Raw genomic sequence first — 27,121 nt, forward strand, 5'->3', positions numbered from 1 at the left:
ACACAATATTAGGCAGGGGGCTTTAATGTTGTGGCTGATCAGTGTATGTATACAGTATTATTCTATGTATATATGTATATATATATATATATATATATATATATATATATATATATATATATTAGGGCTGTCGATTTAACGCGTTAATTCAGTGCGATTAGTTTGACTAAAAATAACACGTTAAAAAAATTAACGCAATTAATCACAATGCACGCAATGATATGGAAGATTCCTGAGAAATGCAAGCTTGTAGTACCAACTGTTTACTCCAGAGGGCAGTAAATTAAACTTCAGCTGTGTGGCAATGCGCAATTTATACAGTGAAGAAAAACACCCTTTAGCAGCAGAACAACACAGACATGTGTGTTACGTTCTTGCGTTCAAAACACTTGATGGAGGGCAAATCCGAACTAAGGGATCTCAAGCTGTGTTCTATAAATAAATATATATATTTTTTAATATATATATATATATTTAAAGATAACTATGTATCATTATTTCATCATTATATATTGAATTATATTTATATGAGGGGCTTTCTCAGCAAATATTTGTATATGCGATTCAATGCGATTAATTGTGATTAATTAATCGGGACACCATTTAATTAATTGTAATTAAGATTGACAGCCTAATATATATATATATATTATTAATATTATTTAAAATGTATATATTATATATTTGCTATCCCACCAAGATGGCTGAATCTGAAGCACTTCTACAACAATCAACAAATAAGCTGTGTATCTGCAGAACTTGTGTCATTCCACAACTGTATGAATTTCTTTCCTCTGTGGAACACCAAAGGAGATGTTAGGCAGAATGTTAGCTTCAGTCAACACTATCTTTTATTAGGGGGAGTAAATGGTTACAGAATATTCCTTTTTGGGTGAACACTTTAAGAAAAGGCTTACCCTCACAATACCCTTACATTCATAAAGGGTTTTCTTAACTTAAGTGTTTTGTTGCAACTGGTCACTGATCTCCCTTAGATGTTGCATAACATGTAATGTGTTTTTCTGGATCACCATGGTGATAGTCAGAGGTGAAACCTGAGTGTCAGTGTTTGTGCTCTGAGCGGCGACAGTAACCACGGTAACTCAAAGTGACAAATAGCTGCCATGATGCATTGATGGGCTCAGGGTGATAGACAGTCACTGACACAAGTGTTCAGGACATGGCTGCTGACAACATGCTGTCGTCCGAGGGGGACCAGCGGGCTCCCGTGAAACCTGAGGACCTCTGTCGTCTACAACGCATATGCACACACACGACTTCATGCCTTAATCGAGCAGCTCACATAGAAGAATTTTAGACAGCGAGAAATGAGAGGAAAGAACAAGGAGAGCATATTATTTCAGCCAGAGGAGAAGAGGAAGCAAAGAATGAAAGAGAGGAGAGTTGTGCCCTAAGGGTTAGACAGGAGGAACATTAATTTTCTTTACTTTATCCTGCATGACTTTTGTTCTTTTTCTTACATCTGATGATTGACATCTTGCAAAGAGAGAGAGTGAGAGAGAGAGAGAGGAAAAAATAAAAAGACTGAGAGAAAAAGAAAGATACAATTTTATCTCTTTGCTTATATATAGTATGTTGAGAAGAAGTGGAATGAATGTGGCAGGTTATTTATTTATTCTTTCACTTTTGTATCATCCTGTTCAAGGAAAGGAGACAATGATAAAACCAAATAAACAAAATTTTTAGAGGTCAATGCCCAGTGCAAATAAAATATTCAGTTACATAAAATAAGTTCTGTAGCCTTGTGGTTAGAGCATGTGTTTCAAACAGTCCCGGTGTTCATGTGGGAGAAAAAAAGTAAGCTTTTAAGTTTAGGGAAACAAATGCTATTTAGATTGACTTAAAAAAGGTTTGGCATTAAAAGATTAGTTCACCTAAAAAATGCCATTTTGTCTTTATTTACTCACCGTCATGTTGTTCCAAACCAATAGGACTATTTTCTTTTTCTTCTGTGGAACACAAAGATATTAGGCAGTATGTTGGTTTTAGTCACCATTCACTTTCACTGCATTATTTTTCCCTACAAAGAAATTGGATGGTAAAATTCTGACAAACATCTCCTTTAGTGTTCCACAGAAGTAAGTTGAATAATGTTTTTTAATTTGGTCGATTTGATATCGATTCTCAAAAGCGATGGATCGATCCTTTACTCTATGTGCAACTCTCCACTACAATGAAAGGAAGTCATTCGCATTTGCAACCAAATTTTGCACAATGCGACTAAAAATTTATATTTGCCAAATAGCTGGTAAATGTTTAGATTTCACTCACCTGTAATTGTGTAGTAGAGTGGTGGAGTATTCAGCAGCAAGATCCTTTAACTTATATTAATTTCTCTTTCTGTCAGTTGTTGATCATAAACGTAAAAAAGAAGCTTTTAATTGTAATCAGGCATAGCACCGATGAGATAAAGCAATTGGAGTCTCTATCGTTAACATGCGCTAATTTAAAGATGCTGTTTCCAGAAGTGCCGAATTTCCTTAAAGAGACAGTACCAGTTTTTAGCACATATTCAATAAATCAATGTAACAAATTATTCAATTAAACAATTAAACTGTAACAAAATATACTATATGCAATAGGGATGTCCCAATACCATTTTTTGGTACTAATCGGTACTAGAACCGATACTTCATTTTTGGCACTCGCCGATACGAAGTCTGATACCACTTTTTTTCTGAACTCCATATCAACAGTTTATTTACATTTTTATCAACAAAATGTATTGAATTAATTCATTAAAACTTTAATCAAATTAATATATAACAATTTATTTTCAACATAATATTGTATTATTTTTTTTTCTAATGGGGTGCTTTTATATAGAACCTCACAGCATAGTTTAAAATACAGCATTGGAGTTATATTTTGTCAAATAAAGTGCTGCATAGCAGAGCATTACAGATGTGAGATATTGCTTAAATATAATACAATTACTATTGATTTATTGTTGTTTTTATTGTTAGTAGTAGTAATACATTGAATATTACATACATTTACATTTACAATATATATACATTTACAGTAGTGATATATTTCTGTCATACTTTTTCATTTAAATTGAGCTTTTATTTTGACAGAGCTTTTATCTTTAAGTTTTTCTGTGTGAAACACTTAAACAAACAGAGCCTATGATGCTCATGATGTTGTTTCCGTGTTTGAGCCAAGGAGGAGCTTTAATATGACAAATTGCTTGCTATGTTCCTCATTTGTAAGTCGCTTTGGATAAAAGCATCTGCTAAATGACTAAATGTAAATCTAAAAGCGTTGGCAAAACACTGTCTCCACATATTCACAAATGCTCACATTTGATGTGTGCCGCACATGCCAACTAAATAATTGGACATAACATTTTTTAATTTTTGCACTGAATGTTGACGGAAAGACATTCGTATGTCAGATGGTATTGGTTTTTGGTATCGGAGCATTTTTATGAGCAAGAACACGAGTACATGAGTGTGGTATCAGACCCGATTCCGATACCAGTATCGGGGCATCCCTAATATGCAATATAATATCATATTTATTGATTAAATACATTGAATTGTTCATTTTTTTAAAAGCTAAAATGTGACCAAAATTATGAAAAACTAACAGTCTTCGGCCTCATCAAGATGATGATGAGTCTGCATACAGAAGGGAGGTTGAACAGCTGGCCATCTGGTGCAGTCAAAACAACCTGGAGCTGAACACGCTTAAAACCGTGAAGATGATAGTGGATTTTAGGAAGAACACCACAGCATTAACCCCACTCACCATTCTGAACAGCACTATGGCATCAGTGGAGTCATTCAGGTTCCTGGGCATTGCCATCTCAAAGGACCTGAAGTGGGAGACCCACATAGACTCAATTTTGAAAAGGCCCAGCAGAAGTTGCACTTCCTTCACCAGCTGAGGAAGTTCAACCTGCCACAGGCGCTGCTGACACAGTCCTTCTCAGCAGTCATGGACACTTCTTTTTCTGTCTGGTTGGGTTCAGCACCAAGATAGACATCAGAAGACTTCAAAGGATAGGTCGGACTGCTGAGAGGATTATTGGTGCTCCCCTGCCCAAGCTGCTAGAACTGTACACATCCAGAGAGATGAAAGGGGCTGGTAAAATCACTCTTGACCCCATTCACCCAGCACACTTTCTTTTTTGAACTGTTGCCCTCTGGCCAGCGCTACAGAGCACCAGAACAGTCACGCACAAGAACAGTTTTTTCCTTCAGGCCATCCACCACATGAACAGTTAAAACTGCCCCCAAATATTTTCCTCCATCAATACAACCATGTGCAAAATTCAATCCATCCATTTCTACTTATATCTATATTTCATTTATATTTTTTATTTTTATTTATCTGTTTGTTTGTTTAATATGTCTTGTATATATGTTTAAATGTATATATTTGTATGTATGTATATATGGTTGAATTCTCTTTGCACTGGAAGGTTCATTCACTGTGACAAATTCCTTTTGTATGTGTAAGCATACTTGGCAATAAAGCTCATTCTGATTCTGATTGCGCTGTCACTCAAAAGTGAACTTTAGGTGAACCATAGTTTCTGCACCACTCAAGGCCTTTATAGGTTTTCTTTTTCCAGATAACACTGATCTTCTGGAGTCTGTGTAATTGGAGTCAAGATGACCGACAATGGAAGTATGGATATTATGTATTCATGCAGGTTATAATCTACTTTATATTGCAAGTCCTTTGAAACATAAACCGCACTTTGTAGCTCTCGCTCTCCTGACCACATTCACATATATGAGAGAAAAACTCACACTGACTCCAATCTACAGCATCAGCTCCCATACCTCTCTAGCCCCTGAGCACACACATTAGTCTAACATGTCCATGTCAGCTCTCCGTCACATGCACGCATGAAAAGACACATACTGCTTGATGCAAACATATGACCCTGCGAGCACTGGCTAATGGAAACTGGGGACGGTGGCAATAGGGGACGGTTGCAACAAGTCTTATTCCTCCAATCAGAAACATGCTAGAGTGATGGCACTCATACTACACATGCTCAGTTAGACCCACCAGTAATACTTTTACCAAGGTCATTTTTTTCATGAGATGTATTTTTGTCATACTGTCCTAATCTTTTGTATGAATTGATCAAAACTTACTTAATTTGAATCATTGTTTTGATGACTTTTAAGTGACATGGTTAGCATGTGTCAAGGTCAGTGTGTCTAGCTAGCACATGATGTTGCAACACATTCTCACACCCCAACTCGTCACATACGGACGCTAGGGCAGGACTCCTTGGCGTCGCTTATTGACGCGCCGGGTGTACCTTTGGCGTCAGAATGTGTTGGATGTTCTGTCATGGCTGATGTCATTGCAACTGTCCCCAAGCTAAGCAGCCATATAAAAACAGACTGCACAACAGTACAGTATTTTTCAACATAAACAATTCATTGTGGGTTACATAAAATGATAGTTCACACAAATACAAATTTCCCTACTAACACGGATATTTTATTAATTCGTATTAATGTAATCTTATTATTTTAACAGTCCATTAGCTAATAGTAAGCCATTATTGATAGTCATACAGTGAATAAATAATCTAAAACTAGAAATTGTATTCTGTTTGCCAAGAGTGAGGAAGAGTGTTACTAATAGATGGATTCTTCTCAATAAACAGTAGCAGTTTTGCACAATACATACATGTTTGTTTGTATTTTGTTATTAACAATTTTATTGATTCCAAAAATAAAACATACAAACACAACAAGAAAAAATTTTTATCAATTATTCACATTTCACAACTCACTCATAAAGTTCTGAACCCTCAACCTAAATTCTTGGATCTTTACACATCCCCAAAATACATGTATTGTGTCCACGTCTTCTGATTGGCACTGCCAGCAGATGGGTGTGTTTATAAGACCCAACCAATACAATCTAGAGGGGGTACAGAAGAACCGAAGCAATCTTAAATTGTATCCGATGAACCCTAGCATCTCTACCTCCTCCAAATCCTTCTCCCATAATCTTTTAAGAGGAGATGAAGCTAAATCCAACAGACTCTGAACTAACAGGAAGTAAAACACTGATGCTTCATGACCTTTCCCAAAAGCAGTAATCACCATTTAACGTATCTGCCTCTTTAGGGGGTTGTACAATCCTCCCAAAAATAGTACAGAGCAAGTGGTGCAACTGTAAATACCTAAAGAACTGGGATCTAGGAATATTAAAGTGTTGAACCAAATTATCAAAAGATCTCTGTACTCCACTCGAGTGTAGTACAGAGTGTAGTAACCACCCTCCCAATCCACTCTGACCAACAGAAAGGGAACTTATAAATATGTCCTTTAGGGTTCAGCCCATGCTTGAGGCAACATTTAAATAAATGTCAGAATTAAACACTCTGGACACTTTTGTCCAAACCAGGTGCAGATGCAAGATAACGGGGTGTGACTTCTCTAGTTAGTTTTATAGAAAGGCTTTGCAATGGCAAAATAGGGGCAAGAACTTCCTGTTCAATACAGAACTAGGGAGGGGCTCTCTCATGTGTAAGTGACCAATGAGCCAAATGTCTGAGACCGAGCGCATAATAATTAAACAAATTATTGTGTAGGCCTAGCCCACCTTTGTCAATTGGCCTATGTCATTTATTGAAATGTAATCTGGGACACTTACTATTTCAAACGAAGGACTTCACTATGCTATCAAATTGTTTGAAATAAGAGAGGGGATCATCTACAGGGAGAGATTGCAGCAATTAGTTAAATTTTGGAATGCAGTTTGTTTTAATAACATTAACCTACCCAATCAGAGATAAATGTTATGAAGCCCACTTTCTCACATCAATTGAAAACCTTTTTATTAGGGGTCAAAATTAACAAAAATAAATTTGCTGGGAATAAAATACCCAAATACTTAATGCCCTGTTTGGGCCACTGAAAGGCACCCGACTGGATATCCATTACTGGGCAGTACGCAGTCAGAGCCAAAGCTTCGGATTTAGACCAATTAACTCTGCAACCCAAAAAATTTAGAAAAGGAATTGATCATTCTGTAAAGGCAAGGCATAGATCTAGTATGGTCGGACACAAATAATAAAATATAATCTGCGTAAAGCAAAAGCTTATGCATCACACCTCCCGCCATCACCCCTGGAAAATCATCCTCCTTTCTTATCACGGCTGCTAATGGTTCCAGGGCAAGACAGAACAATAATGTGGCAAGAGGGCAACCCTGATGGGTGCCTCTATCCGGAGTAAAATTATCTGAAATTATCTATAAAGTAACTCAATCCATCCAATAAAAGTATTCCTGAACCCATATATTTCCAAAATCTTAAAAAGATAATCCCATTCTACCATATCAAACGCATTTTCTGCAACAAGTGAGATGGCAGCGACTGGAGTCTGATCATTCGCCACTGACCACATGATATTGAATAGGCAACTGATGTTATCTGAAGAGCTGTGTCCCCGAATATACCCCACCTGATCTATATGTATAAGAGATGTCATAACTTTACTTAATCGGTTAGCCACAATTTTTGCCACAATTTTTACTGATCAGGGAAATTGGACGGTAACTTTTACCCTCACTTGGATCTTTGTCCTTTTTAAGAATCCTGTGAAGCGTCAATGTTGCTCTTGGGGGCTTACACACTTTTGCATCACTATGATCAAGGACTGAGTCCATCAATAAATTAAAGTCTCCTCCCAATATTATATCATTAGGGGTGCCAGTGGCTTGCAACATCACTTCAAGATCTATAAAAAATAACTGATCATCAGTGTTAGGTGCATAAATATTAGGCAAAATCAACCTTTACCCCTGAATGTCTGCTAAAACAATATTGACTCTTCCTATTTTATCTTTAATCTGTTTGAGACATTTTAATTTAGATGTTTATTTATCAGTATAATGACCCCCCCTACTCTTACTCGAGCCAGCACTAAAGAAAACATGTCCACCCCATATCTTCCCAATTTTTTAAGCTTCCTGCAGTGAAAGATTCGTTTCTTACACTTAAGAAAAGAAATACCTTCATTCTTTTATGAGGTGCCCCAACCATTCACATTCCATGTGGAGAGAGATAACTTACTCAAATGAACAATTGACATATTGATATAATAAAATTAAAAAAAGATGTGTCAAAAGCAAGATTATACAGACCACATTCCCCCATTAATGCAACACTCAAACCCTGAACTTCACCCCAAACAAAACAAACAGAAAAAAGAAAAACGTGTGCATTAACCCACGCATGATTGTTCCAACCGGCATCAATCCCTCTGAACTCAAAAGGTCCATGTATGCCTACGAGAGCCCCCACAACAAAAAAACAGTGTAATTAAATAACAGAAATTACTTTGTAAAACAGACCCCAGCCAACAGGCAGAATAAACGCAAAGAACATGTAGGTTCATTCACAGAACTGTCTTGAAGGTGTGTTCCTCCACAAAACAAACTCCAGCTGATATAAAGCCATTCAGTTTCCTCAGACAGACAAACAAATATTCATACAACAACAGAGCCGGCTGTTATGAGTGCAGCAGATGATGTAATCATTCTAATGTCCCTTAAAAATACTCCACAAAAACAAACTCTAGCCAACAGGAGGCATAAGAGACAAGGAACGATCAGGTTCTGAAGCAGTGTTTTTCAACAAAACAAGCTCCAGCCGCAAGGTGGAACCAGCACAAAAGATTCAAAATAGACATCACGGTTCTTCGGATGATCAAGAGTGTATTGAGTGAGTCAAATTCATTTGTAAGCCGTGTAATATTTTTTTAAAAAATACACCATTACTTACTCAGTCCGTCAACTTTATAAAAGACGTTCTTTATGTGAGCATATAGATATTTTGCTGTCATCTATAGTGTACATTCTCAATCTGGCCAGGAACTTCAGTGTAAAAGCGATCTTCCGTCAAGGCAAAAGTTTCTTGAAGGAGAAGTGTCATGCCACAAAACAAACTCCAGCCGCTAGGCAGAGCCAACGCAAAATGAAACAAAAAATGCCGCCCAGCTTTCTTAGACAGTCAAGACACTGAACAGTGAGTCAGCCCACTCACATAAGAAATGCCCAATGGTTTAGTCAGTCATAGTTTGTATGAAGGCCAGTGCCTTTTTGGGGCATAAAAATAATTTGCTGCCATCCTTGTTTTCTATTCTCAGTTTGGCCAGAAACATCAGTGCAAATCAATCTTCTGTTGATTTAAGAGTTTCTTACATTCCTTGAACCGATCGCATTTCTCTCTTTTAGAATTTGCAAAAACCCGGGAACAATAATATATTGTGATTCTTCCAAGGAAGCTTTATTTTACTCCTCGCCTTGCATAACACAAGATCTTTATCGGATGATCTCAGAAATTTGGCCAGAATTGAGCGGGGACTCTTTAAGCTTGCACGATTTCCAGCTTATGGCCTGTTATATCGAGCAGACTCGAAGAGCTCATCCAGGAATTTCACCATACCTCTGGCCTCTACATGCTCAGGAATTCCAACAATCTGTATATTGTTCCTTCAATTCCTATTTTTGAGATCTTCCAGTTTTCCTAAATGAATTCCAAGTCTATTTTGGATGCAGTCGGATTAGTGGATAATTCCCTTTCCGTTGACTCCAGATAATCAATCCGTTTCTCAACATCTGCCACTCTTGTGACCAACTCAGAGAATTTTGTTTCCATTGCCGTAATCGATCGACGTATTACATCGAGACCTCCAAGTCAGAAACAACCTTCGTCAGCATCACCAAGATGTTGGATTTTTTCTCCCGACGTGCCTTCCAAATTGAGTCCCTGGCTCGCTGGGCCGCCAGAGGTTTCAGCTTGAGTACTTAAGTGTCTTTTAATGTCTCCAGTGTCTTCAATTTGGAGAGAGACTTCTTTGGCATGTTTACCTCAAAGAGCAAATATGTAACTGGGTATATTGAATCTCACTGGATTATAACATGAAAATATATTTTTTAAAAATAGCAAAGTGCGCAGAGCTAGTCGCTCACACACCTGCTTCTCGCATGGCATCACGTGACCTCCCAATAAATCCATGTTTAATACAAATTTGTTGCACTGTAAACTGTACCATTCTTCCTGTCTAACACTGAAATATGGAGAGATTACACAGCATCTGTTATATCTGCACATTGACTCAAGGTTGGTCTATGTTCTACTCATAAATGACCAAAACTCAATAACTGTTATTTGACTAAATAAATAAATAATTCTATCATATTATTGCATAAATAAATAATACTGTAATATTATTGTAAAACAATATATATTTTCAGAATACTGTGCTCATTGAGACAAAAGGCAAAAGTTATTAGTGAAATTTAATGTATTTTTAATATGTTGCAACCGTCCCTGATTGTGCTGCAACTGTCCCCAGGGTTGGGGTCAGTTGCAACATCTGACTTCTTCCATTCAAATAAATATTGTGAATGATATGTCATATGTAATCATCTTTAAATGGTATTGGGTAATTAGCAGACAGGTGTAAGTTCAATATATTAAAATTGGTTTGGTGAAGTCCAAATGGTCTCTGAGTAACTGAGAGAAATGCAAAAAGTGTTTCAACCGTCCCAGTCTCCTGTGCCACCTCTCCCTGCAGTGCCAGCAGCTCTTTCTCTTTATAGAAACAGATGTCCACTATAAACCCACACCTCCTCTTCAAAGGTCTCGAGTGCAGGGATTCACAGCTTTATAAATGTGTGTGCTGACTTTGATGAGCCAAGGCGTCCCATTTAGCAGCTCCCTTAAAAAATCCTATAGACGGCCGCCCACTGTGTCAGGATGAGGATATTAGCCTGTCAATGAGGTGTAAACTTTGTCACAATGCTACAGTTGGCTTCAAGAGAACATTAAAGGGCAGGATGATGTCACTCAAGGTTACTTCACAGATAACTTCCCACCTCCATGAGGAAACGGATATAAAGCCATTATGGCTCTGTAAAATTCTAAACCACCTAGTAAGCTGTGGTCATTGTATTTGGCTCTAACTCAGCGCTTACAAATAGGTTTCTTTTGTTGTATGAATATGTAGTCTCATTCATCTCCTGGTTCTTTGTAGATCATTCTTTGCCATCATAATGTCATCAGCCTCAAATGAATGGCATATTTCGAGTGAATGAATATAAATGTAATACTTGTCATTCGATTCATATTAGCAAAAGAAAAGGAGTTCCAAGTTCTGCTTGGACAAAAATCTTACACTAAGGCTTTTATTCATTGGAAAAGATTTGTGCATTTTCTATTGGTGCCAGCTGCCAGTTTCTGTGCTGTTTGTGTATGGATATGATCTGTCCTCACTGACATTATCTTGTGTTCCTCAGGCTCCTCCTATCACCCATTCTGATCTAAAGCATTCGCTCAAAGACCGAAAGACCTTCTCCAGACAGATGTAACTTAAATCTCACTAAATCCACACATGCAGCACATTACCCATCCTGACAGCCGCAGTCAATCTAGGATATTTACTTTCTTACTTCTGAGCAGAGAGTACACAATTACAAAGTCTCTCAGAGGATAAAAAAGGAAACTCAAAAAGAGGACAAAATATGCTCTCTTTCCATCAACCCTCCACCCCTCACTCACCCCAATCCCTCTCTTCTCTCTCTGTCACTCTTTTCTCTGTCAAATCAATGCCACCAAATCTGTTTTGCTGGCACATCACAGAGCATACTGTTTATAATCCCTGGCAGTTTAATGGCAAACCCCTCTCTTTCATTTAGTCTTCCCACATGTGAGCTGTGTTTGTAGATAGAATCTGCCTGCAGACTGAGATCAACACATATTGGAAGGCTAACACACACAAACACTCTCGTTTCGGGGAGGGAAGCCATCACATAATGCCCCTAAAGGGCCCCATCACCAAAGAAAGTTCATTTTAACACACCACCCAAAAACTCTGTCATATTTTCTAAAAATGAAACCTCCTATCACAGAAGATGAGCTGTGTAAAAAAAGTATGAAATTTGTTTTTGTTTCACAATATACTGGTGACAGCTTAGAAAAGATTAATTGCACTTGAACTGCACAGCTTACATATCTTATCCAACTTTTAAACTGATCATAGCGACAAAATTTCACAGATCAAAACTAAACTAGAGAAATCATTCCTACTCACACTACTTAAGAATACTGCTCTATCTCTGCATGTTGTAGATCATATAACAAAACTCGATTAAGCATTTGAGCTAAGTGAGCTCTAAGTCTACAAAAACATGCACAAAACTTAAATCAATCATATTCCGTTGCGATTTAAATTTGGTTAAAATATTTTTCCAGTGAATTAAAGAAGGATGAAGGTGTAGGTGTAGGTGAAAATATGCATAGAGGTTTAAAAAATGCATTAAAAAAGCAAAAGTTAACAAAGAGAAAAGGATTAAGTGCATCCTCTGTGGAAGAAAAGAAAAGAGGGAATTGGTGGAAGAGTGGAACAGAAGGAAGATGATGTTGAGGAGGAGGAGGATAGGCCGTCTTTGCTCTACCCTGTGGGAAGATAATGGGTGAGAACCTACTTCATATCCAAACAGTATGCGTGTGTATGTGTGTGCACACTTATTCCCCTGCTGTGTGTGTGTGTGAGCATATGTGCATTTTAGATCTACAGAGGAATGTGATTTATATTGTGGAACTTTGATCTCCTAAAAGGCTTTGAGATTTACACAACAATAATTCTTCTTGGCCAGCGCTGAGATAAATGATGTGCTTATGGCAGACGTCCAGAGCAGATTTTAATAGACCGTAGGGAGAGGGGCTGGAAACAGAAGACATTCGCCCTACATGTATTTGACAGGCTCACACAGACTACAGTACACACTGGAAGGAGTCAGAGGTTAAAACAGTGTATAAATATCATAGATAATAAAAATCAAGGGCAGCGAGACTCTCGAATAACATTATGGGCATCCTGTCTTTCTCATCGCTGCTTTAAATTAGCCAGTTAAGGAGCAAATGGCTCTCATGTTACTGTGGCATAACAAATGTTAATGGAAACAAATGAGAGGTTTAGCTATGTTTGTGTATGGAAGAGCAGGTTACATACTGTAAACCTAAAGTTTTTTTAAGCCTAAGAAGATTGAATTACTTTTATAAGTTATAAAGAGAAGAGGAAGCTATAGAGGTGAAAGATGGCTGCCAGAGGCTAAAACATTAAGGTGCCAATATACACCTTCTTACTGCCATTGGCTTATGTTATCGGTGGGTGTGACCTATACCTATTTTGATGACAACATATTTGTTTCTTACTTATTTTTAACAAACTTAATTTCTTCACTTTGTCAAGATCAGTCGTCATGAACACATTGGAATGCAAAGTTACCTAAATATGTAAGATTGTTAACGTAGAGATATATTACAAATAAAAATAAAATAATTTTATGCTTTCATGATCTTACATGGATTCTTTTCTCATAATTCATCATAAATACAATAGGAGATGGTATCTGGTGATTAATATAGTAACATATAGTGTGAAAGTGTTAGCATTAGCACCATGAAAAGTTTTGCGGCTGACCCACCGGCCCGCTCGGTTCTCCCAATGGCCAGTCCATCCCTTATTGGCCCCAAAGTGCGTAGGCCCACCGGGAAAATGCCCAGTATGCCAGATTACCAGTCTAACCCTGAAGACAGCCCAAATAGATAGAAGAACTGTGGCATATTGGCCAAGAAACTTGTAACATCCTATCTGCCAAAAAACAAGAAAAACTGTGTCCAGGTGTATGTAGGAAACAGGATAGTGCACATCTCATATTTAAATGCTCTTCAAAGCACCCACCCCCAATGGTTTGGGTAGTGTCCAAATGTTTGCAAATAGTATACTGTTGCTCAGCTGTTTTGAGCTTCTTTTTTTAGCTCTGAGTGAAGAACAAAGAACTTTGCAATGAATGTATCAGAGCCTTTATGATGTATTACAGCCATGGTCCAGCGGTTAGTTGGTGCACATGTGCGGACACATTGAGCCATGGGTTTGAGTCTAGCTTGTAATAATTCCTGGTTTCTCCTCTTCTTCCCTTTATTTCCTGCCCTCCCTCCAGAATCCATTTAAATAAAAGTGTTAAACGTTTAGGTTTGTTAAGCTGTGTTAACCTTTAGACTGAAGCCATATGGGTTAGAGTCACTAGTATTTAAATTTGACACATACACTCCAAGTCCTAAGACAGGGAAGAGAGAGGAAGGGGGAGACATAAATGAAGACAGTGAGAACACAAGTGCCAGCCTTTTGTCTTTTCATGTTTAATTTGTGCTCTCTTTCACCTCTCACTGAGGGACTGTTTCTGTCAGGAGTGTAATGCTCTCCAGAAGCTCTCTCAGAATGAATGACTGACAGGCAGCCGTGGGTTTGGTTTCAATAACACCAAGCACAAACAATGTAAATTTACAGCTACAGATGACTCTCTTAAAAGATCACCCAAATCTCAGCAGCCATAACTCATTTTCTCTCTGTCTCTTTGCCCCCCCTGTCCCTCTCCCTCTCCCTCTCCCTCTCCCTCTATGTAGCAGCTGGTTGTACTCTGTATTGGGCCTGACATGGCACTTTGAAATAGCAATCAATGCCTTTGTACTGCAGGGAGGACTCGTAAAAGTGTCACGGCCAGAATACACGGCACAGTATTTCATCGCTTTTCTCTATTTTTAAATGCTGAGTTATGGTGGTGGAAATGTGTACCTATTAAAGGTGATATGATGTATTCTCTGCCTTGTTCAGAGGCTCATTCATCAAGTGGAGACCGAAAAGAAAACTGCACCCACTTCTTCACCCTCTTCCCTCTCTCTCCTCCAGCTCCCTGGTTCTATCGGGCTGTCAATGGTAATTTATAGCACGCAGGCAGTGTAACCTTCTGGCAGGCTTTGTGGAAGAAGCTTGTGCTCTCTCTCTTGGCAACTAATAACCTTTTATAAGGCTCAAACTTGGCCAGGCCATTGGGCACTGGAGACAAATCCAGACAGGACCTGAAAAGTAAAATGCGACTGAACCTGAGCTTTCCATAGAAAAACCAAATTTAAATAAATCATGGAAAACTAGTGGAATTGTGGCTAAACTAAATAGCAAAACCAATCAATAAGAGCATCGCTGATTTCAGCTTGACATCATTTGATGTTGATTTGGCATTTATTTGCTATGTGTGATTTAGTGTCATAGAGAAAGGCAGTGAAAGGGGAGGAGGGGGGAGTATTAATGGTTTAGATACTACAAGAGTAGGCTAAAGACATATTTCACTGCTGCTAGCTGGGCCATTCATGTAGCATCTGAAATGAGGATGTGCATTCCCAGTTAACAAATAGTTTGCATATGGCTTTATCAAAAGCTTTGGACAATGTAATGTCAGTTCACTTTCCTGCACTTGGTATTTTCCAAACATTTAGTAGAGATTTTAACAAAATAGTTGCCTTATAGCTAACAATTGTGTAAAAAATGCAAATAGGTTATTTTCCGATTATTAACTGATTATAAAATCATTGTTGAATACATTTTCTTCCATTTTTAATAAAAAATACTGTACATTAGCAATGTTAAAACTATAAAAATAAACAAAATGTTGTCTACACCATAGCTGACGTGCAAAGAAATCATAATTATACTACACTGATCTCTTGAGTGATCTTGCTTTTAGGTATTTCAAGTTAGACCAAATGTTTTGAGATATCCATTTCCTTATTCATTCTGTCTTCTGTGTGCCTCCGTTGTGACCTCGTCTTGACAGCCACACACATTGCAAGATTAATGAGGTGGGCGGAGTAGTATAATAAACGTTTGTTTGAAGTGACAAGGCTGATAGTTGTTGATTTACTTATACACTGATAAGCTTCTAATTGTGCGCCTCCATCTCTCATCACATCAAACAGGGCGCTCCTTCATACTCTAAGCTGATGACTGACAGCTGACACTCTGCCTAACATTTACCCCTTGCCTTGAGAGCTCACTCCAAAAGTACAGTAAAATCCAATAACTATTAATGCAGATGTTTTTAAGGTGTTAATCAAAATTAACGATAGTTTTCCCAATCCATTTTTGGGGATTTGGAGGTTTGTTTATGTTTAATTTGAGAGCCTTATGTAATAAACAGAATGTACCAATACCCCCACAAATTCTGCATTATAAAGAAGGATCATCTACAGTATTTGTCACAATATGATGTAATCTTTTTTCTGAGGTAATGGAGGACTCCAGGGAGGTGATGAAGGAAAACATCTGTTTTTTACTGTGACTTTTACAAGCCGCCAGGAACTCGGCTGTTGAGTTCTTATTGTTCAGGCAGCAAGTTTATTTCTTTTCATTATGTGCGACAGTGACATTAACTGCTCAGAGAGCCACTGGCAAGTGTTTAAGCCTTGTCTGTCAACTATGAGCTATGATTGACAAAACTAATACAATTTAGGTCAGTGTCATATATTTATTGTTGAACAAACATCTTTTTCTTTGAAGTCTGTATTGCATGACAAAAATAATGATAATTTTAGTGTGCCTAATGCCTCCTACACACTATATGACTTTCAAAGACATCGGATTGTGGTACCATTCATATTACACAACTGTCTGTTTTGTCATGAAGTCGTAGGGCTTTCAAATTACATGAGGAATCGGTGACAGGGGTGAACACATTACAAAACATTTCACTATTGATGAATTCCCGACGACTCTGCCTGGACTCTAAATTACGTTTCACAACAGAGTACACGTGAGAAGTGATACGAGATATGAAAACAAATATATGATTATATGTTATGCATTTCAGAATATGATGTGTATGTTTTTAATTGCCAAACGGCATCATTTATTTTATTGGTTACAATTAGAGTAGGCCTATGTGAGCGGAGCGGAGTGGGAGCGGAGTGGGAGCGGAGCGAGGAGTGGAGCGGCATGATTTTGCCTGGAGCGAGGAGCGGGTTTTTAAAAAAAATCGGAGTGTCATTGTTTTCTCTCGCACCAAGTGCACTCTGCTAATGCTCCCTCACAGGCAAAACACCTGTTAACGAACCTTAATGCAATAATTCACCATGTGTTAAGCAGTGTTAAACACTATTGGCATGAAGGAAAGATGGAATTTCTGATATAACCAGAAAGATTGTGATAAAAAAATCTTTGCAGCACTCTGTCATGTTTGACCTCCGGTGCGGAGGTTACTTGCACTTTCTGTTTTCATGCTCCCTATTATTGACTTAAGCTTGCGGTAAAGCTTGACTTAACTACATGCTTGTGTCGTCTCTTTATTCTTACGTCAACTGGTATGTAGTGAAAATGAATAATGGGATGGCGAAGGAGAACACGAGTGGGGAGGTGATTGCCACGATCAAATGTTTGCTGTGAAATCCTAAAAGACGTGTCCAAAAAACACGATGATAATCCGTGAGAGAAGATCTAAAGGTCAGTATACATATATCATATATTAAATATTTTAAATAATCACATCAACATTCTAATCTAATGCATCTCAATCTTAACTGTTGGCTATTATGTCCCGCATTGAATAGAATTGAACTTTTAACGACGTAAAACACCAGCTGAACTAATCAACATGTTAATATTGCATAGTTTGACTTTAATCGATTGCCATCTAAATGTACTTTAGTGCCGCTAGTATTTCTCAAAGTGAACTCTGCAATAGACAGTTTTGACAGTCTTAACTAGTTTTGATTAAAAAAAAAAGTGTAGAACATTCTGAGAATGTCTTTTTTTTTTCATTCACAGAATTATAGGGCAAGGTTAATAAAAAGAAGTGCAATTATAGAAAATAATTAGGCAATAATACATAGGCCTAATAATGTTTTTTGTTTGTTTGTTTTTTGGTAATTTATTAATTTGATTTAATGTTTTGTTTTTGTTCTGGTAACTTAAAACATTTTTTTCGCTAAGTCATTTATATTTGTTAGTTAATTTATTTTTTTAGTTATTTAATTACATTTGTTTTGTTTTGTTTTGTTTTGCATATAGTAAGTTATTTAATTGATAAAACCCAGAAAATGCTGCTGATATGTTTCAAAAGTAAGCTATAAAAATTATTTAATTTAGTCTTGGGCTAATGTTAATGTTATAATAAAGCAAATTGTAGCCTTTCTTCTAGTATTGTGTATTTATTTTTCATTGAATACACCTTCTGCATGGAAGGTTGTGATATTAAAAAGCATACTGAAATAACTTTACAGTGGAGAGTTAGTTAGGTGCTAATTTTGCCATGGAGCGACCATGGAGAGCGGTTTCTCTAATCCAGGTGTGTGGAGCGAGCTAGGAGTAGGAAATGGACAACCCGGAGTGGAGCTGGAGCGGAGTGATTAAAGAATGCTTTGAGAGCGGAGGGGAAATTGTTGCCGCTCCACTCCACTCACATACTCTGGTTACAATATGAAAAAGTAGCTCCTACTGAAAAATCTACCTATTTGCATATCTGACTGTCCAAGATCACGTCTTTGATCATTCATACATTGTGTTCGTCACAAGCTCCGATTTGCCTATGATTTCAGGCTTTTGCGATCTCCACAAAACTGTCAGCGAGTGAAAATCGTGCCTAAAGTGTAGTGTACACTCGGCATTAGTGAGTGTGACTGACAGGAAATAAGGGAATAAATGTGGGTGGGAAATGAACCACGACAGCTATAGGAATGGAGATTAAATTTGCCCAATGCATTACTAAAATGCAACATGTCTTCGGCCTTGTGAATGGAGTGACTGTTGCACCATGCAAGCATTTACTAGGCCAGCAAAAGATAAAACTCACCTTTTAATGTCTGCTTAGTTTTCAGACAACATTATACAGCAATCTGATTTGTGGCTCTGCAATGTATAGCTGGGTAGTTCTCCCACCCCTTCTGATAACTTCTCCATGTGGAAGACAATGGGACCTTTTGTTTAAGCAAGAAGGGTGCATTTAAGTTCAGTGTGCGTGTATATATGCGAGTATGTGTGTGTGGGAGTGTGTTTTGGTGCACATGACATGTTTAAAAACTAAATAAAGATCTTTCATTAACTGTAGGGCATGTGCATAATCACTCAGAGATAATCTGGGAGACAGGAAGAAGACTAGGTCTGCTGGGTCATTGATCGGAGAGGAAGACAAGAGAGACTAGCCATTAAAATCGAGAGATCAGTCACAGATATATTAAAAGACACGGAATGAGCCTTTACTGTGTATATACGTAGCAGACTATTACTCAGGTCTAGTTGATCCATCTTATTGTATTATATTCCATTCCGTCAGATGCACACATGTGGTTTCACACAAATATTTATCCTGTCATCACACCATCACTCAAGTATTTGGATCAGAGAGTCTCAAGATGTTCAAGTCTGATTATACCAAAACACAGAGATGAGTCATTAAATCAACCTGAAGAGCTCAGATTCTCAGAGGATTCTGGGAAGAGCTTTTTTTTTTTTTGGTCATTTGTTACGCTTACGTGTATTCCGTGTGCGTTATTCACACTGAACTAAATAAACTCTCTCTCTCTCTCTCTCTCTCTCTCTCTCTCTCTCTCTCTCTCTCTCTCTCTCTCTCTCTCTTTTTATTTTATTTGTTTCATGATTACGTTCTTGGCTGTTTGATTTGATAAACCCTCTTTATCATCTCTTTCTATCTTTCACACGTACACATGCACACACAAACATTTCTCATTTAATAGTGGAATACTGCCACTTCTGTGCTTTTATGCATTTAATACTAAATCTCAGAATCACTGTGAAGGATTGTGAGGTTTGTGGATCCAAAGAGAGGAAGAGAGTTTTACAGTTCTCCAGGGTTGGTCTCACATGTCAGCTACACTCCATAAAGCTGTCCTGTCCCTCTTTTTTCACAGGATTATTATTTCTGGAGAACAGACCAGGCATGAGCAGCAGACTCCCTGTCTCTAGGCTCCCTTTTCATTCTACTCACCTCATAAATCAGTCACAGGTAATTAAATGCATGTGATTTGCATCCTTTTTGTTTGTTTTGTTGTGCCTTCTCTCAGTCTGCACCAAAGAGTGACAAACTGTCCTGGACTGGAACTATCAGGTGCCAGTTAAATAATAAATTATGAACTACAAGAAGGCCTATTTAAAAAAAAACTGTGGTTTTATTTTAGATGGAAAAGCAAGTTAAGTTTATGTATATTGGGTGTATTAGTATGCAACTTTTTTCTATCTTCTTTTCCCTGTTTTTGTCTCCAAGTTTCATATTCATCACTGTTGCACATTAACATGAATGATAGCCTACTATAAAATTCCAGTTTGTTTTCTGCACCTCAGTAATCTATTTTACATGGCCACTCAAAGAATGCAGTCAGAGATATGAGTGGGCTAAGGTCATGCAGGATGTTCAGCCTCTGCTTTTAGCCCTTTGTTTAGTCAAAGTTATGGTAAAGCCCTGTGCTTTGATACAGTCATGCATAGGCGAACGCCTTCAGTCTTAACCAGGATTGGTCAAACTGTCTCTTAAAGGGGAGGCCTGCCCCTTAAAATCCACAACAGGAAATGACCATCCGTCATTTATACGTCAAAACAGCTGTTAGCAGCCCACTTCAAGGCCAGACTTGAAAGGAGCTGTTCCCCGTTGTTCCAGCCCACCCTCAGTTCTTTCTCTCACTCTCTTTTTCTTTTTCATTTTCCCTTCCTCCACCTCTAGGGTGCCTTTAAACTCCCTCCATTCCACCCACACCTTTGCCCCCTGCCAAACTCACTTATCCTGAAAGTTTTTTTGTAAGGCAATCCATCTCAATTCCAAACCATGCCTTGGAATTCTAAGATTTAAGGTTTTAGGTTTGTTTAATGTTTTTCATTTTGAAGAAGGCAGCAATCCTTCATTTTCTCCAAGACAGAGATCGTTTTGCTGTCCTAAGAATAAAACAAAGGTTACACCCTGTGATTCTGGGTTTAAGTTTAATAATATAATTTCTAGACAAACTGAAACATTCCAGACATCTCAACCAAACTTAACAGAGTGCCAATGGGGATGGATCCACTGTTAAAGATGAAATGAAGAAACAACGATTGTCTACCACATTACAGTAATATGTTTGTTGACAGGTCAGACCACACCTGTCATAACCCAAATTATCTGTTTGTGTGAAGCAAAGACAACTCACAAGTTCAAAGGTAAAGATCACACCATCTCACTTAAACCTGAGAACACCAGAATTTGAATGTTCCTATAGCTTTGTAGGTTTGCATGGGCATTAAAGACTCATGTATGATAATTGATGGATGACACTAATAATGACTGAGCAAACAGCAGGGCTGTTGACAGAAGGAGAGTTGACTTTATACAACTGCTCAACAATTTATATGTCCTAGATAAATAAGAAAATGTGTGTTCAAAACCCAAACAAACAATATCTAAATATCTATGTTGTAAGACAGAGTGACAGTTTAATTAGCTTAACACATTACAAAAGCAAGATAAAGATGACTTATGTATGATTGAGTGTGGTTTAATACTTTGTCACTCAACTTTGATCCTCTTGTGTATGTGTGTGTGTGTGTGTGTGTGTGTGCCTGAAGGCAAGTGTGTGCGTGTGTGTGCGTGCGTGCATGCGTGCGTGTGTGCGTGGTTTACAAGGAAAACATTTTGGGTTACAAACTGGTAATTACAGGAGTATTAGGCAATAAATGTGGATTATGAGGACATTTCTAGGTGCCCCCATAACTCAAATCGCTTAAAAAAAAAAAACACATACTTAATGTTTTTTGGAAAATGTAAAAATGCAGAACGTTTTTTGTGAGGGTTAGGGGATGTATATAGTTCGTACAATATAAAAATCATTATGTCTATGGAGAGTCCTCATAAGGATATCCACACCAATGTGTGTGTGTGTGTGTGTGTGTGTGTGTGTGTGTGTGTGTGTGTGTGTGTGTGTGTGTGTGTGTGTGTGTGTGTGTGTTGGATCTAAAGTGATAGGTTGCTGACAAGCTAAAAACTCTTTCTGCCTCTTAAATGTAGTGTCCTGAGGCTTTCATTCCTCCCTACACACCATTATTAAATGAATATTCACCACCCAGATATGTGAGACAAAGCCCTCCTAACACATGTTTGCCCATGGCTCCTCCTCTCCCTAGGTCAACAGTTCAAGCATTCTGTCTCTTTGTCATTTTTATTACACCAAGGCAGGCAACATCACCTTTCAAGAAGCTTCCCAGGTGCTCTTTGTTTTTACCCAAAGAACAGCTCTAGAGAGCAGGCCTTTTTCATCTATCTGACTCACCTGAGAGGTATTGCCAATCAGAGTAACATAAATATTCTCTACTGTGCATACATTTAGGAGCTTTGTATTTACATTGTGTAATAGAGGGGCCCCTTTTATCCAGTCAGTTTGAAATATGACTTCAAACTGCACTATATTATCATATAGGATATGCAATAAAGGAAATGTAAAGCTTTGCATAAGCTATGTCATAGAATAACAGTATGGTCATGATGATGGGTAATGTCAATATTTAATGGCAGGCTTCAAAAAAGTGCAAATGTGTTTAATATTTATTATATAAAATTATAAGAGGCAGTTAAATATATAGTTTTTGTTTGTTTTTCAAACAATAATAGATCCACAGATTTACAATGCAGCTGCATACAAAATACACTTGGCAAAATTGTGTTATTATACAAATAGGTTCAATGTCAAGAGTTTAATAAAGCTGGGTATTAGTGCTTACGAACAATCAAAGCCATTAAATATACTGAACTTCAAAGTTACTCAGACATGAATTAGCACATAATAGACTGTAATAGACTCTGTCAGGCTTCATTTTTCTTTGATTAAGCCACTTCATTGCATAATTAATTTAGCTAAATTTCTTCAATGGCAAAGTAACATGGGATAATGTAATAATGGTATTAACATTCCAGGACTGGAGGCACACTAGGCATAGGATGTTATTATGTATGAATGTATTACTCAGTATAATTTGACTTGTTTGACCTAAAATGAAATTGCTACCATATCCCAAGCTTTTACACAACTGCCTATTACTCCTATTCAATTACAGTTTGTAGGTTGTAAAGTAAAACTAACATAAACATTAGTTCTAAATTTGTATTATTGGTTTCAAGTGGTGTAAATTCTTGCTTATACAGAGACAAATTAAAATACTAAACTATCATTCCATTTTGCACCACACATATAATCGTGAAGTATGTCTCAATGAGCCTACTTTTCATTAGTAACCAGTAGGCTATCAACGTGGCAATCTATAAAGTGTCAACCATATAAAGAGACTGTAATGTCTTTGCACGTTTAGACACACAACGATCAAGGACTAGGCCAGCGGATCCGGAGCAAATCAGAGGAGAGACGAGGATAGTCTCCGCCTCTTTTGTGCCTGCCGACTTATTACTAATGCAGATCCAGCCGATTGGACGGCGGCAGGGTGCTCTGAAGTTCTCCCTCAGATCTCCAGTGCGATGAGAGTGTATATGCGTACGGAGTGTGTAGTGCACACACCGGAGCGCACACGGATCGACGGAATGCCATTATTTGCCACGCTATTTATCAGTATGTCTGTTGATTAGTTTCTTTTAATTTATTTGATCACAAGTAAGCAAGGCTTCTCTTGGTTTTCATTTTGTCCTCGTTTTTTGCGTAAAGGACTCCGTATCGTTTTGGGTTAAAAGGCAACACTGATTCGGTGACGGAACGATGTGGAGACGGAGTGTACGTTCTTCCTAGAGACTATAACAGCTCTCTTTCTTTGGACTACAGACAGCGTTAATGTTTCAACGGGATATTCAACTGTCAATAGTAAAGGATATAATGTCGTTTGGTTCTTTGTTGAATTATTGAAGACATTGGATATTTTGTAAATGAAAAGTGAAGGACATCCGCCCCGTAGCTGTCCTCGTCAGGTCTCTGATCCGCCCCGATCCAGATGAGCGAACTGCCTCTTGGATTTGCAGTCAGCGCACGGTATCAGACCCTTAAAAGTAATTACATTCACAACGATAGTTCACCCACCTGTTTACGATCCCAGTTTGACTCGATCGCATTACTACTACCGTACAGTGATCCCGCGCGTCAGGAAAAGAGGCTGCCTATACGGATTCTCAAAATGTTGACCGCTCACACAAGTCATATACTTCACCCCGAGTATCTCCAGCCGCTCAGCTCCGCGCCAGTGAGCATTGAGGTAAGAATAAATCCTATTGTAATAAAATATCTGTTCTTTACATTGGCCACTCTTACCTTTTTCCTAATAAATGATAGCCTACTCCGAAATGCTTTGTGAGATCTTACGGTTCTTTTCTTCTGAGCGAAAGGTATTTTATTTTTTTATTTTTTTGTAAACGTTTTTATGTCAGATTCTGTATTATTTTGCATTAGTAAAAGTTTACTGAATTCTCTGAAAGATTCTGAATGCGATGCAGCACGAATTAAAAGGAAAGTCCGGGTCTGGAGAGCCAGAGCACAGAGGCCGTGCTCCACTAACTGCCAACATTTAATGGGTTCACATTTCCTGATCGGTACTGACGTTTGTTTTCCTCGTCCATGATATTTAAAAGCTACCGTTTATCTGAGTTTTTTTGCTGGCAAAAAGTCATTAAATTGAATAAAAACGTAGCGCATCCACTTGATATGTATACAATGCTGCAAAAGTATGTCATAGAATGTATATAGTCATATAATCCACCCCACACAATTCAGACATTTTAAAACATGAATGACTTATTTGCAACAAGTTTCAAATCACATTTTTATTATTATTAAAAAAATGGTATATTTTACATATATTACTACAAAATCAGTAGAATTGTTCAAACATTGGTCATCCTCCTTCTCAATATCTGAAAGTCATTCAAGACATTTCTTTCCTAGAATAGGTTTTGAAATTAGATATAATTTCTGTCTATATGTGAGACTTGAATACCAACATTGTTAAAGATATTTGGGGGAAAACCATTAAAGATAATTTTTAAAGGTAATACATTTTTTCTATTTTTTCCTTAAAGCTGGATGCTAAGAAGAGTCCCTTGGCATTGCTGGCCCAGACCTGCTCACAGATTGGTAAACCGGACCCCACTCCCTCCTCTAAACTGGGATCACTCTCCTCCAGCAGCCATGGAGACAAGGACAGCCGTTCCAACAACTCTAGTCTGAAGCCTGGGGAGCACCAGAACCAAGATGACAAGTCCAGCTTTAAGCCTTACTCTAAAACTGGATCAGAATGCCGAAAGGATGGTGCTGGAATCAACAGCTCAGCCGATAAAGCAGGGTTCAGAGTGCCAAATAGTGGTTCTGCTGTAGTGACATGTCCCTCTTTACCTCCACATGCCCCCTCTCCGCGGGCCAGCTCTCCTTCTCAGCAGACATCAGGACAGTCACACACACATCTTCAGTCTCAGTCTCCCCTCTCGCAGAAAACTGCACATCTACAAAATGCCCACATGGACACCAAAGCTGCCGACTCAGATCCAGGGAATGACAGCAGCAGCAGCAGTGGTGGCGATCGCAATGGGAAAAAAGATTTAGAACACAGCAAATCAGGCCTGGACAATGCACAGATAGCAAACTCCAGTCATGTGCGTGCTATTGCGAACTTCAGTAGTGCCAGTTCCTCCAGCAGTCCTCAACCTGACAATAAGGCTGACCCCCAGCCACCTCAGGCTAGCCTGGGTGCAGGCCATATTGCCCCCATCTCTCCTTTCAAACCAGGCCACTCTGTTTTTCCCCTCCCGTCCTCCACCATGGGCTACCATGGCTCCATTGTTGGGGCCTATGCTGGCTATCCTTCTCAGTTTGTGTCGGGTTTGGATCATCCTAAATCTAGTTTTGTTGGCACTGGGATGGGTGTTCCAGGAAAGCACCCCAGCTCCAGCCCTCTTACAGGGGCTTCGCCTCCCTCATTTATGCAGGGTTTGTGCAGGGACCCATACTGCCTCACCTACCCCAATCCACCTCATCTTGGGGGCAACAACTGCTCTTCTTGTGTTCATGATCCTTCATCTGCCCTTAAATCTGGCTTCCCTCTTATGTATCCTACCCATCACCTCCACTCCCTGCACCCCAGTTCTCTGTCTTCTAGTGCCACTTCATCTCTTTCCCATCCTCTCTATACCTATGGTTTCATCCTGTCCAATGAAACTCTTCCTCATGCCTGTAATTGGGTCTCAGTGGGTGGCCCTTGTGACAAACGCTTTGCCACCTCAGAGGAACTTTTGGCCCACTTACGTACACACACAGCTCTGCCAGGTATGGATGGAAAGCTGCTATCTGGCTATCCATCATCGGTCTCCTCTGCTGCCTCCAGCCACCTCCACTTACCTCATCCCAACAGCCCAGGAGCCCTTACCAGTTCCCTCTCCCTGCGTGGGTCACCAGGGCTAGGTTTGGCCCGGTACCATCCCTATGGAAAGGCTCATTTGCCAGGAGCCCCATCCCTGCCTATGCATTCTCTCCCAGCCACAGCGCCCTACTACTCTCCTTATGCTCTATATGGTCAGAGACTGGGCTCAGCTTCTGCTCTTGGATACCAGTGATGGAAAGACTATGGACAGTGTATAGATACTAGCATGAGCTTAATGGAAGCTGGAAAGCACAGGAACATGCAGGATTCTCCTAAAGTGAACCAAGCAAAAACACAGGATAGCTATATTTGCCATGAGGAATAAATTCTCATCTGCTTTCGGGAACTCATTTTATTTTATCTCATCAAATTTTTTTCAATTTACCAAAAGTGTGTATTTATTTTTCACTGGAGCGCTTGATTTTATTGTTTTTAAGGGACATTTACTGCCCAAATGCATTATTATTGTGTGTACAAACCATACACTTTCTATACAGTGTTTGCAAAGATGGACTTTGACTTTGTCTCGCAGACAAAAATCTTTCTTTTATTGTCACTTTCTTTTGTGTGTTAGATCTTTGCAAATCAATCTCTTTATTGGATAACGGATGAGCATGACCTGGTTAACAACTACTTTGTTCCTTTTGATTTGGCATTTATTTTGTACTTGTACAGTTCAAAGACTAAAATGGAAAGATGTGATATATTTTCTATTGTAGCTGACTCTGAAAGCTGGGGATGGAAGTGTAGAGGGGAAAATAATTCAAATAAGAGTACTATGTTCTGATGGCAGCGCTATCCATTTAACAAAGTCTTATTTTGTGTAATAAATGATACTTGAGTACATTATAGATGTGTTTTTGTCCCTCTCTTCCCTTTCATATGTATCTCTT

The 27,121-nt window shown here is 38.5% G+C and overlaps 1 protein-coding gene across 1 annotated transcript; it reads left to right on the forward strand.

The window, feature by feature from the left end:
* The first annotated feature begins 23,194 nt into the window (after positions 1-23,194).
* Positions 23,195-27,068, forward strand: znf703 (zinc finger protein 703). Its single transcript, XM_052102689.1, has 2 exons — positions 23,195-24,074; positions 24,895-27,068. The coding sequence occupies exons 1-2, from the start codon at positions 23,817-23,819 to the stop codon at positions 26,419-26,421; spliced, it is 1,785 nt and encodes a 594-aa protein (XP_051958649.1). The 5' UTR covers positions 23,195-23,816; the 3' UTR covers positions 26,422-27,068.
* The last annotated feature ends 53 nt before the right edge of the window (positions 27,069-27,121 follow it).

This window comes from Xyrauchen texanus, chromosome 3 (assembly GCF_025860055.1).
Source record: "Xyrauchen texanus isolate HMW12.3.18 chromosome 3, RBS_HiC_50CHRs, whole genome shotgun sequence".
NCBI classification, from domain to species: domain Eukaryota; kingdom Metazoa; phylum Chordata; class Actinopteri; order Cypriniformes; family Catostomidae; genus Xyrauchen; species Xyrauchen texanus.